Source organism: Etheostoma cragini, chromosome 8 (genome assembly GCF_013103735.1).
Source record: "Etheostoma cragini isolate CJK2018 chromosome 8, CSU_Ecrag_1.0, whole genome shotgun sequence".
Lineage (NCBI taxonomy): Eukaryota > Metazoa > Chordata > Actinopteri > Perciformes > Percidae > Etheostoma > Etheostoma cragini.
The window spans coordinates 16,285,652-16,299,868 of NC_048414.1; the positions used below are offsets into that span (position 1 = coordinate 16,285,652).

A 14,217-nucleotide genomic window follows, 5' to 3' on the forward strand; every position below is an offset into this window, starting at 1 on the left:
GCGCATTTGTGTCAAACACAGGAAACGGGAGGAGGGCAAGGAGGGAGTGGGGTACAGTTGTACAATGATCAAAACCGCACATGTTTTTTGTTTCCTACAAGTGTTTTCTTTACCAATTATGCTCAAAACTCAGAGTCCCAAAAAAACACATCCCTCTCCTGATTGACTATGGAGAGCAAGGAGGTGGGGGATGGGGCCTCATGGTCTTTATGTTTGGCATTGTTTGTTTGCATTTGTTCTTATAGCTTGGGCAGACCTCGCATGGAGGGCAGGAAAAAAGACAGCAGCCCAACAGCCTTTGATGTATATGTTTTATGGTCCCATGTCAACGCATTGTCTTTTAAGTTCTTTTGTTGTCCCTCCGCCTAATTGAGACCTCAGAGCGACTTGTTGACTCCACAAGACCCTTATTTGGGGAGGGGGAGGATAGTGTGAGTGTGTGTTTGTGTGTGTGTGTGTGTGTGTATTTGTGTGTTGTGGGTGTGCAAGTGGGTGTGTGTCCTTTAATCGGGATGCAGTTTGAGAGAAACGTTTCTTACCCACTATCTACATAGACTTTGACATAACGATGTCATTCATTTTCTGTTTGAGAGCCATTGTGAGTTTTCTCCTTATCTATTGTCACATAACATGCTACTGTCACATATCCGAGGTCATGTTTTGGCATTTTCTGACAAAAACTTGAGCACCAAGCCAAAGCACCCAGAGAGCCGCCTTAACACACGCACACGCACACACACATGCCATGTGTTTCTGTTTCACTGCACCATGTTGCAGAATCAGTTGTGACCAATGAGGCAAGCACCGATACACAGCAGGGGTTAATCTGTTCTGACACTTTTTTGTGGACATGAATGCATACCTTTCTGTGAGTGAGCTTTCCTTTCAGGGCCACATGTTTTGCTGTTGCATGGTACACACATTGTCCCATGATTCTTGAATGCAGCAAGAGCCAATTAGACTTGGTTTGGAGCGTGCAGCCTTCCTTGTCTTTTTTTTCATTTCTTTTGCAACTCAGCTTGTACAACAAGGAATCCTGTCAACTCAGCCTAACTCAGTCTCTCTTTCTGTCGCAGGTTGTCCCATGCACAGAGATCGGCTGTAAAAGTCCTCCGCAGAATGCAGTACTTTGTTGCCAGGAAGAAATTTCAGGTAAGCAAAAGATAATCCAGAGGAGGGGTGAGCATTTCTATTGAGTTAAGGATCGGATAGATACAGAGATAAAGACAGAGACAGATTGGGAGTGAGAGAAGAGTGTGTGTGTGTGTGTGTGTGTGTGTGTGTGTGTGTTTGTATGTATGTGTGTGTTTGTGTGTGTGGTGTAGTGTAGTGTAGTGTTTGTGCGGTTATACAGGATGAGCGGGGGGAACCCGAAGGGCATATATCAGCTGTGCACGTGTACGTGTGTATGTGTGTGTTTGTGTGTAAATGCCTGAAACTTGCACCTGCATGTCTTCTTTGTGCGCACTTCAGTTCAGGCGTAGTATCAAGGGAAGTCTACTCAAACCGTCTCTGGGGCAACAGTAGGAATTGACTTACTGTGCTGCACTCACAAAATACACACCTACAAAAATAGACTTACACACAGCAGGACATGGCCTCACACAGCACTTGAGGTAGTGGAATTATATTAAAATATTTTGTGCGGTAAATTATTTTATGTTTGCGATACTTTGGCCATCATTTTCATGCTTCATGTTATTGTCGAATGATTCCTGTGTGTATTCTTACCATTTCCAAGTGTTCTATATGTTTTCAATTATGGCCTAAGTGATCTCAGCTGGAGAGGCTATACTTCTATGTATACTAAGGAGACCCTAAAGAGTTCACTGGGTTCTTTCTGATGCTGCTTGTATCCACATCACACTAAACAAAGATGTGAAAAGTACTTAACACCATTGCTTTCTACATAACCATGCCTGGCACACACACACACACACACACACACACACACACACACACAAACACCTCCACACACACATTGAGTTAACAATGAACCCTTTGCACCCAAGGGGGTTGGGGATGTTTTGAGGGACTGGGCAACTGAGCGGCTATGGTTGACAATGGCTTTTGTGTCCCGGTGTGTGTGATCCACAGCAAGCACGGAAGCCCTATGATGTGCGGGACGTGATCGAGCAGTATTCCCAGGGTCACCTCAACATGATGGTCCGCATCAAGGAACTGCAAAGAAGGTGGTGTCTTCGACCTTGTTTCATGCTCTTTCTTAGTTCTGTCACTAACTTTGTCTTGGTGGATTTAAAGGTGCCCTGCAACACGTATGTCAGTACTTAGTGGTAACGTCTGAAGTTCTACCATGGAAAAAATGCCTTGGTTACCTTGTTTCAAGCCATTCCAGTGTGGTATAGAAAACCTCCAAGAAGATTCTGACTCTGATTGGGTAACAGCTAGCCACTGAGAGCCTGGCTATCAGCATCCTTTACCCAGCTCAACTGGGCGAGCTCATGAATAGTAATGAGCTCAGGCAGCATGACGTCAGACTGACCAGCTTTTGTAATTGTCTGATTTTTCCGCCTATTTATTTTCAGTGGCTAGAGCTGACAGAAGAGGTAGCAGTTCGTTTTCACATTCACGACATAACACAAACACATATGGACCTAACATATTTCAAAAAATGCAGGTAGAACAGTTTTGTGTGGCAGGATACCTGTAAGCTTTTTTTTGTTTTAATTTTTGGCACCATTATGCTGGATACCACTTTGTAGTCACAAGCAGAAGGAAAAAGACAACACAAAAAATATAATCTCATTTTAAAACAAAGTTGATCGTGTTAACATCTTGGCCAATGTTGTCTTATACCATTTTCCATTGGCACAGTATGGCATCCATTAGCTTGGAACTGTCACATTGTACCATGAACATTTGTGTTTCTATTTGTCCTACCTTAGCTGTAGGCATATGCTTCATTACAAATGTCTCTATTCAGCTTTCAGTATTTGCAGTACAGTTTGTTACTGTTCTTACTGCTGGTCTCTGATTTGTTACACCTTGTTGTTTTTTGTTAAGCTGTGATGAAGCCCAGTCCCCACAAAAGTAAAACCCTTTTGTGCTTTTCTAGCACATTTTCTCTGCTTTTGTACACTCTCCCATGAAGAAGGTTGCCTAGGCAATAAATTGGGTCCATCTTATGTACGTCACGTGGACCTTTTATGCAGTAATTCAACTGAACCAGCTAGTGTACTGTGAACTTTTTGAAAGCAGCAGGGCATCATAATGTATCAGTAAATCAAGAAAATACTTGTATTATTTAGTATAATTTATAACTAACTGCAGTAATGTAAATGTTCCATACAAAGAATCATGGAGCCAAGAGTCTTCTATAATCACAGTTCTAGTATATTTGGTAGTGTTTCTCATAAAAATTTAAGCTGTGATTTATTGTAATATACTTTGCAACTCTAAAATAAACTAATACCATCACATTCAAAAAATAAAAAAGCACTCGTCACAACTGACACCATGATAATGAAGTCACTGCTTTGCATCAAATAGGTCACCAACTTAAATGAGATAATGTTAAAGTGACTGCTGGGGTAATGAAAAGGAGACAAGGATTTTTTCAGTGCTTATTGAACTGCTTCAGCAAATTGTTTGATGACTAACAGTCTACATGTGCAAGTGAAACCTCTTACAAGTCTCATTGTTTGTTTTGAAAGTTTGAAATGTAGAATGAACATAGCATTCATTTATTTATCCTTTTAACTCGCATGTGTTTTTTTCCCCTGAAAGCAGTAATTAGTGAATACCGCTCAAGCTGACGCCATTTCTTCTTTTTTATTGGCTGTATAAATTTGCTTATATTATTATACTGTTTTGTTCATGAGCTGAAATAAAGTGATGTTTACTCAACTGAATCCCCTCTATATCTGGCAAGTGTTTTTTACTTTCTCAATCTAATTCATGTTTTTTTTTGTCTTTTTCCCCAGGCTCGATGGCACACTGGGGAAGCCGGGAATGTTTCTTCCAGGTAAATACACAGAAAACATAAGAGTCTTCATCTAATAGACAGCCATCACTCCTCACTCCATCTGTGTGTTTACACCTGACATATATACAAGCTGTGCCAGACTAAATAAGAGAGAAAGAGCTCCCTGATGTCTGTGCATATGTCTTTGTTTGAATGTGGGTAAGTTTACATGTGTGTTTCCATATCTGTGAGTATGTATTCATTTAATTTCTGATTTAAGCAAATAGTTCACTAAGTATACATTAGTCCTGAAGAAATTATTTGTTGCATCAACATGTATAATGTGGGTCCATTTATGAACCACAACTGACTTAGTAAACAGGAAGATAACCTGTGCATAACGTCATGATGAGTGAATAAAATGGGGAAAAAATGGCAATGTAGTTTGATTATCAAGATCCGTATAAAGTTACAACTAATGGAAGTTAATGAGTTATTCCTTTGTTATCTCTCTCGAAATTTTCCTTGTGGTCCAATTCCCAGTTCGTTAGTAAACATCTCTTGGCTGACCCTTGTCACCAACAACATGGTTAAACAGTAGAACACTTAGACAAGGGACTGAACTAAGAAGCCCTGTACCCTCCAACTTTGCGTACTCTCCAAAGCTACGCCACACACATTCCATACAAAAATCCATCCAGACGAATACTATGAAGGAATGGTTGTACTCACACATTGAATTATACACATCTGTGAAAACACTAATGAAGAGTTTTTACACTTGTCCTAAGATATATTCTCTGAAAATACTGTGTTGCTAATGCAGATCCACGGATATAAGGGAGGCTTAACCTACCTGAACTCAGTTCAAGAGTTAATTTGTGTTGCAAGGCTAAATAACTCTTTCTGACATGTATTTACTGTTGACATTGCAGTAGGGGGCTGCCTCTGTGACCGGTACCCGCAAAAGCCTTCAGGGTTCTTTCTGTAAATGACAATATTATGTTTGTAATGTGTGATGGCAGAAATTGATCTGAGTTTGACCAAATGTACTTTTTTTTGTCAATTTTTGTGTTTTTGCAAAAACCACCATGAAACTCGGTGGTACATTTTTTCCATCAAGCCAAATGTATTGCTATACGCACTGAATGTTTGTTTGTGTGTATAGATGTTTGATTTTCTTTTTTTTATTCACCAGGAAAAGGAGAGGATAAAGAATACCCAACTATTGGAGCGCGACTGATCAGGCTTGAAGATAAGGTAGGCACACTCCTGACGCTCTGTGTGTTTGTGTGTGCGCGTTTTAAGAGAGATACACTGATTACAAAGCCCTTGATGTTCATAAGCAAAAGTATGTTTGTGACTGTATAACTGTGATTCCGAGTCTCTCTTATCAGATTAATGCGTGTAGTGGAATCTTTTGATATGACCATGTTTTGGCTGGGTTTGGTCCGTCTGCGCCAATGCCAAACATTCACCTGCATTCTCTGCCCTCAAACTTATCAGTATCTATTCAGTGCTGCTTTTATGCTGTACTTAACTTTTCTGTTTATTCTTTTTTTTCTGTGTGGGCTGGATCGTTTTGATGGTTTCCCAAGCCAGCTCTTTTTTTTTTCTGTAATTCTAGGTACGTTGGGTGGTGACAATTCTTGGATGTTTGTTTCGATAGGTGAATGTTAGAGTGCTGGAACCATTAGAGGGGCTACAGAGAAAAGTCTTTATACAGGCATAGCCAATAGACAACAGCTGCGTTATGAAGCCTGGGTGTAACTAGGCGTGTCCCCTCTCATAGAGGATCAGTCACAACGTGATGCCAGCATGATACCAACCCTGATGCCAGTGTGATGCCAAGTTAGACATGTTGCCTCCGGGGATGGTTGTACCAGTTTGACTGGTATACTTAATTGTCTGCCTTCCTGTCTCTGTGTCTTTTCATGTGCAAATCATAAGATATGAAATGTGTTTGTTAGGTTTAGTGTGTGGCAACATCTGCTGTCTGTTTGTCTGACTGGTGGCATCGCTAGAAAATGAAATTATGTATGTGGACTCTGAAAGGTTTGAAAACCTGTTAAAGCATGCTATTTCATTTCACTGGTGTTTAAAATTGAATACAAAATGTATAATCAATTTGTTTCCCCATAGTGCAGTGAATGAAAACAACCCCCATACAATAGAACAATACATTCTGTAGCAACTTTGTTTCTATTCAAGTCAGCCAGCTCAGGATTTCCCCCACTTTGCCTTAACATTTACCATCCCATCTTTGCGCACTAATCAACATTGATGTTCTCTAATGTTTGCACGTGTTTACTGTTCTCATACCCCTTTGTTACGTAGAGTGGAGTAATGATCTTGAACCAATGTACCCTGCAAGCCTGAAGACCTCCATCCGTGATTGAGTTACGTCCCATTTGCTTTGGGCTACATGTTGTGATCACAATCTCCTGATTGGAAACATAAACCGGCGTTCAGAAGTGCCTCCCCTACCTATGACTCTCTCTCTCTCTCTCTCTCTCTCTCCCTCTCTCTCTCTCTCTCTCTCTCTCTCTCTCTCTCTCTCTCTCTCTCTCTTTGCCCTCTTTCACTTTTTGTCCTTCTCCACTCTGCCTTAACATGAATGCAAAATACAACTGAGAGGTGGATAATTGAGTGACAGATCAATTATCCCTACTGGTACAGGCTGCGGTCCATCCTGAAACAATTTGGAACCAATCCCTCTTCCACTAATCAGAACTGCATTTTCATACATTGCTGCAACAAGCGTCCTCTCGAAGTGAAACAGAAGATTAGCAACAGCAAGCTGCGACACAGGGAGCCACCCATCCTTCATAATTACTATTTCCCTCGCTTCAGCACCCGCCCCCTTCCTCTCTTTCATTTCTGGTCGTGTGCATTTCTTGTTTTTATGTTTCTGATGGGCTGCACACCTGTTAAAAGGGAAAGGGGGGGGGGGGTCTCCTTTTCCCCTTGGTGCAGCAGGTGGATGAACTTGTCGACCTCTGTTACTTGGTACATTCCCTAAACCTCCTCCAGATACGGCTGCACCGTTTAGCTCTAGTAGCTCTTCACAGATATTATTGGCCGCTTTAGATAAACTAAATATCGGCTTTATGTTTCTGGAATGCGGTGACTTTATAATTGCATTTTAAACACCCATAATTCAATAAAAATGACCTCGGTTGAAACACAGCATTTCCTTTGTGCTCCTGGCTCGTTTTCACTCAAATCTTTAGTTTGTTGAAAAAGAGTGATTTAGACAACATATATTTACTTTTCGAACAGCATTTCAGCATGAAGCCTGTGTTTCAGCAACATAGTGCCCCCCCATTCATAACATAACACTCAAGCAAAATGAAAGTTCACGGAAGATGTATTATAATGTAAAATCAAGAATCATGTTTGTTGTAACTTTAACTTTGATTCGAGTGCCCTTGAGTTCATTCGTCAGTTGCTTGTTGTTTGCAACAGACTCTCCAGCGCCAACAGTTTTGTTTGTATCGCATCACTGCATGCATTTAATAACCTTGTGTGATTTTAAGTTCCATCACCTCTTGCGTGTTGCTCATAATAGTAAACCTAATCACAGACGAAGCAAAACCCTGGTGTTACAGTTGAATCACCTCTGTATAGGATCATTCCCAACAGCCCTGGATAATTATTCATTCACTCTGTCCCTTAATGTGTGTGTGTGTATGTATGTGTGTGTGCACACTCAACACAGTGTGTTCCCATGCTTTTCTCAATACTCACTCTTGGTCGGCCTCCAGCTTCTTTTTTTTTGTTGTTGACACATTCCCACTTTCTACTCCCCTTTCCCCTGTAAAAAACACCAGACATTGACCACTCTGACTGCGCTTTATGCTGCAGCTGAATAAGTAACAGAATAATTTTCTTGTCCAGCTATTGTCAGCACATCACTTGTAGATGAATTTATCTTCAGTGGGCTGAAGGGAGCTCGGGCATTGTTTGTCCTGTACAGGGTTAGACAGTGATTTATCACACAAAGACAAAGACACATATAGACCTACACACACATACACTCACACACACATGAGCATGGAGTCGATTAATCACCAATGTGTCTAACCCCACACACTCAAGATTGAATTCTCCAGGAGCAACTTAGAAACGAAGATGGATGGCACTCTGTGACAGTGTGTTATCTTTCTGTCAGACACACTCGATGAAAAATATCCAAACGACAAGTTGAAACAGTGGCCAGTGTCTCTAGGCTTCAGCATGGCCTTTCAAATCGGAGCTTGTTCCGTGTTTTAAGATCAAGTCAGCCCACTGTTTGTGATAAATATTTCCCAGGTTTATAGCTACAGGAATTTTCCTCTCAACAATAGACAGCAAAAGCAGGGATATTTCAACAATATGCCCTCACATAGCTGGTAGATGTCTTTCTACAACAAACATATTCAGTCTGATCCTATTTTGTTTCAGAAATGTATCAATATTGTGGTGTAGTTCAGCCCAGAGCAACTCGGCAACTTAAAACCAAAATGAGCGTGTAGAGCTAATGGCAGCAGCCATTAATTATGTATTTAAGAAGGGAAAATTGTTTTGTTCAAGGGTGAACATTTTTCACAAGGTGGAAAAAACATCAACATCAAACCTATACATGTCACATACATACATATGCAGTACTATACATTTTATTTGCCGGCATTAAATAATCTTTAAGTAAAAAAAAAACATACATCAGCAAGGGGGCAATTATTTTGTTTCCCATGCAATATTTAATACATACAATGATTTAGTCATCAAAGTGGTATTCAGTTGTATTTGGAAACGGCATTGGTCTTTGGTGGGTTTAAACCCGTCAGCAGTGTCTTGTGAGGAAAAAACCCTCTAATGGTCCCTCCAGACCAGCACAGACATGTCTCTACTCCACACATCATTATTTGTGTTGCTCTAAGTAGACTACATGGACCATACATCACACTCACTCTGTGGTTGACTTCACTCCGCTATATTAGGGCAAGCATACTGTGCCATGTATGTCACGCTTATATCATGTGCATTAGCACTAGGCGTATGCAGAGGAATGCATGTCCTGACCGTAATAGTATTTCAATTAGGTAAGTATGCTGTAAATTACGGCAAGGCCAAATACTGGAAATACTTGAGGGCCGGGACAGAGTGTTGTGTTTGTTAGGAGTCCATCTGTAAGGCATTTAGGGCCCCTCGTCTTTAAAAACATAGCTTTGAGGGGGCAAGAGTGTGTGTGCATGAGTGTATTTAGACTGGTCCGATCCAGACCCAGTAGAGGGCTTTAAAGATGAGGGCCTGGTAAACACACACACACACACACACACACACACACACATACACATACATACATATTTATATATTAGACCATATACAAAAATACAAGTGGATATACAGGCACACATAAATATACAAATGCATTAAAACAGACACACACACACACACACACACACACACGCTATTGTCCATCCAACAGTGTCTCAGTATTTCTACTGAGCTCTCACCACCAGCAAACAGGAACAGCTTGATTATCTCTGCAGCCGGCAGAGCAGGGTACTGAGACTGAACGGCTGAAGGGGAAAGCAGAGAAGTAGAAGCAGCATTTACCACCTTAAAGGAATATGCCGACTTATTGGGACTTTAACTTTTTCACCTTATCCACCAGAGTTGGATAGCATCATACATACCCTTCTCATCTCCTTGCGTGTCGTCTGGCCCACCCACCGCTAGCCTAGCTTACCACAGACCCTGCAGGTAACAGGCTCCAACTAGACTACTGCTCCCAATAAGTGACAAAATAACTGCAACATGTTCTTATTTACATGTTGTGACATGTATAGTCACAGCGTGTAAAAATATCAATGTCACTTGAGACATTTAAATCTTCTAACTGTATACAAAGTTGGAACTATGTTCTCAGAAGCTGAAGCACCACTTCTGCTACTTGGGCAGAATGAGTTGCTCGCAGCACCTAACTTCTTAATGCCCCAGCACCAGAGTAACAACAGTGCTTTTCAAGTGTTGCGCTAATCACTCCGAGAAGCAGTGCTTCGGCTTCTGAGAAAATAGTTCCCAGTTTGTATATGGTTAGAAGATGTCTGTGTCTCATGGGACCATGGTATTTATACAAGCTGTCACTATACAAATCCCAATATCTAAATAGGAAAATGTTGGTGTTATTTTGTCACTTATTGGGATCAGTAGGCTAGTTGGAGCCAGTTACCTCCAGCTTCTGTGGTAAGCAATGCTAGCGGTAGGTGTGCCAGACAGAGTTACAACACGTTTGGAGATGAGAAGGGTATGTATGGACTTATCTAACGCTGGGGTATACGGTGAATAAGCTAAAGTCCCAATAAGTCGGCGTGTTCCTTTAAATCTATTAATGATTGTGCATCAATAAATAATAATAAATATTGTATCCAGTCATGGTTTTCTCCATTTGTGACATTGGCACCCAGAACAAGTTACAGCCCACATCAATAGGAGCTATTACTGTAAACCCTTTTAAGTGCCTTTGGTATTCTGTTTGGCTGTAGTTGGGATGTTATGTTCTTCATGGAAATCTTAACTTTTACGATCACAACAGAATTACTGTACAGGAACTAGTGGAAATATTTATTGTTAACTGAAACCAAGCAAAACTATAATAAGCTAAACAATGTGTTACAGACCACATACAGAGATGTAAACAGTTTTAAAGAGATTTTTTCAATTCTTTGGACTTGAAAGATTTCCAATGAAGTCCCCACTTTTCTTATGTCATGCTCAATTTGCAAATTAGGGAGAAGGGTTATTTTTCAGCCTATTAAGGTTTACAGGAATGATTCAGAGGGTTTAGAGCCACACTTGGTATCTTCAATCTATTTGGGAAAACAATCAAATTTATAATCACAATCATGCCTACCTAATGGATTGGTTTGTAATTTCTCTATAAAAGGATTTAAAGATGAAAAAAACATTGGAAAGTTTTTTTACTCAGTGTTGTATCAACTTGTCCCTTTGTGTGGAGTTCAGTGCTGTATAGCGGCAGAAATAATTCCCACTTTGTTACTGAGAGTAATGAAACATTTGCGTTTGACATCAATATATTGTCTGCAGTATACATTTAAATATGATTTAATTAGACACTATTGAAATGATTATATTTGTTCCGTATTTATACAGTAGAGTAGCATAGAGTGGTCACACTCTACCCTACATTGCCTTACTCCGTCCTCCTTCCCTTCGTCTGGGTCATTTATTCATTTCTCCACTTTCCTGCATATTTCCCAAATCCTGTCCCTGTCCCTCTGTAATTAAAGTGACGGTCACAGTGACCCATAGCCTGTCACTTTCCTGTCCTTCTGCTAGAAAAAGTAACAAAGAATCTACTGCAATCACACCTCCGCTTGTCCAACAGTGTATCTTTTTAGCTTTCTGTTCCCCCTTTTTTCTGTTTTCCAGAATGGACACCTCTCTGTTTTCCCCCTCTTTGCTCCTATTCCCAGCACTTCTCTGCCCTAAGAGGACCCTGTCTGTTGTTGTGCTGTGTTTTGATATATGTGTGTATTTGGACGCAGAGTGCTCAGCGGGGAGCCGGACTGACCGGGCCGGTCTAAACAAAGAGAGGAAACTTGGCAAAGGAAAAGCATGGACACACACAAATGCTGGAACACACAGCTTCGCTGCAGTGGCCAAGCTCTTACTGCCCCGTGCTGCAGACAAGCACATACAGAATCTTCCTGCATGTCTGGACTTGGCCTACGATAGCTGGTTTCTTTCCTGATTAAATCTAGTTTTCTTAATCCTTTGCACTACCATAGCATGTAGATGGATTAAAGATGGTAGATCTGTGCAAATATGCTTGTTTTTTCTCAGTGGAAAAAGTATTTCCATATTTCAAAGGAATTGTTGCTACAGGGAGGTCAGAGGTCATTCTCCTCTAAAGAACAACTGCAGCTCCTGGAGCTGCTGAGCTTTTAGTGTTCCTCACAGACATATCAGCGGAGACGAAATAACAGAACATGCTTGAACTGACATTGGTACTGTATCGAGTTCAGCCTTAATAACTTCAGTGAGCAAAATATGAAATACTTAAATTGTTTACCTTTCAAGGGAAAGGAAAAATAACAATACCCATGATAACTTCTTACAGCTGTAAAATCATTACAAATAGAACTATAACTGACTGTACGGTGTTGCTATCTGATAAACCTCAAAACATACACTATTGTGTTCTTCTTGCTAGTACCTGTTGCAACACACCCACACCAACGTAACCTTTTATGTTTTTTTAATTGTAGTTTTTGCTGTTTTTGAACATACTCATGATGACTCGCTACACCACCATCACGTTGACACTTCCCACCATTGATGCGGTATCTTTATAGCATTGCGAACTCAATAGCATGCAACAAGTGGTGTGTTGCCGTGAGTTAGATAGAGCATCAGGAGCGGTGTGCTGTTTGTAGTGCAGTCCAGCAGTAAATCATGTTTCGGCAGTGCGCTGGGGACGCAGCCCCTGGCAGCTTCCAGACGGCCTTTGGCTCTGGCTCCCTTCTCTTAGCGCCACTCTCTAATTTCAGAGCCAGGACCCTGCCTACTACTGGGTCTTTACCGCATTCCCACAAACCAGAGACGGACAGTCTGCCTGCATGTCTGGCTGCTCGCTCTCCATCTCACAGTCTCCCTCGCTTTCTATCTCTCTCTGCCTTTGTGTGTCTCTCGATCACTCTTTTACTCTCACTCCCTGTTTTTTTTTTGTTTTTTTGCCTGCTGAGCTTGCCCCTTCCTCTGTCTCTGTCTGGTTCTGTGTATCCAGGATTATAGGTCTGCAGTCTCACTCACAGCATCTAAATCATGTTGTACACTGCCACTGTCTCTTGTCAGTTCTCTCCCCCTCTCTCTTTCGGCATCTTGGTAGCACCCACTGTGGGCTTGCTCGTTGGCTGTAAATACCCCTGGTACATTTCTATTTTAATTGCCCAAGTTTGGCAGGGCCCTGGGATATATTTTCTGCACATATATTTTATTGTCTTGGCCAAATGCCCTACCTACTTTCAGGTCGGACCTGACCACTAATATACTCCTATATGGATCAGTTCATTATCAGCAGGGAGGTGTAAACTTATTTAAAAGGTTATAAAAGGGTCAATAGTTCATGAAACAAGAGTCTGTGTTTTATTGGGGAATGTAGTCTTACTAATACACAGTGCTAAGTAGCCCTGGTGCCACCCTATTTTTGAATGCTATTAAATCAGTCTATACTGCATGGAACAGTAAACCAGCTGTGAACAATGCCAAGCTGTGTAAATTACTCCAGAGACCATGAGTGTAAATGTCATTGCTTTTTTAGTTGGTACCTGGGGAACCTTTAATGGGGAATATGTTCACATGTATAATACTTTATCTATGCCTGTATGTGTGTGTTTTATGCAAATATGTATCTCCTCCTTGTAACCATGCACCCATAAAACTCCACATTCACAAAATAAAAGCTGCTGTGAAGTGTGATACATTTTAATATAGCTCTTCAACTGTTATTCAGCTCCCTGAATCCTGTTATTGCTCCTGTGCTTTGGCTAGTTTCACATAATGTCAAAGCTTGACTCTGGGACATCTAACAGAATGTTTCCTAAATTAAATCATGACTGCTAAGATAGCATTTTATTGAGGCAAAAATTCTTGTTTGGCTGCTTTCTCTAGATAACATTAAACACTGATGCACTGAGATATTTAGTATTTTTAAGGATTAAAGATTTTTAACATCAACACAAGCCTGTGAACATAGAGGCTTTAATGAAGAGAACGGAGAGCATAACAGTGCTTGGGAGCGCTATAAAACCTTTTTACACAGTCTATGTTTAAAACTCACAGAAGAAACTAGCAGGTTTTTTGATGCAGTAGGGTCTTAAAATGAAATTAGAATCAAAGTCAAAGGAATTTTTCCCATTTAGCGTTGAGATTATATAATACAATCAACTCTCTCTCACCACGCAGTTCGTAAGTACGTATTACAGCTACGGTAGCCTTCATGCTTCAAAATGTCGGTCTTTAGCTCTTTTCAATATCTGTTTTTTTTTGGGGGGCAAAGAAGAAGAGTTCTGTTCCTGAAATATGGATTTTGAATACGTTTGGTCCTCTATGTTTCCGGGTTTGAAGCGATGATAGCCATTAGCAGATTAGCAGCACCTGTGAGTTGATCTTGTGACAGAGAAAACGCGAAAGGCAGAGCAGTATATCCTGTATGCCCTTTATTGGTCCTTTACCTTTAAATGTATCATTTCAAGCCAATAGGAATACCTGGAATTGATGGTGGT

General features: G+C 40.8%; 1 protein-coding gene across 3 annotated transcripts in view; it reads left to right on the top strand.

Annotated features, from left to right (window-relative positions):
• kcnq1.2 (potassium voltage-gated channel, KQT-like subfamily, member 1.2) overlaps window positions 1-14,217 on the top strand; it is a 189,486-nt gene that overhangs the window by 122,209 nt on the left and 53,060 nt on the right. For all 3 annotated transcript variants that reach the window (XM_034879092.1, XM_034879094.1, XM_034879093.1), the window contains 4 exons: window positions 1,077-1,152; window positions 2,098-2,192; window positions 3,945-3,985; window positions 5,124-5,185. In XM_034879092.1, the coding sequence (XP_034734983.1) occupies window positions 1,077-1,152; window positions 2,098-2,192; window positions 3,945-3,985; window positions 5,124-5,185 (274 nt within the window). The remainder of the gene's footprint in view (window positions 1-1,076; window positions 1,153-2,097; window positions 2,193-3,944; window positions 3,986-5,123; window positions 5,186-14,217) is intronic.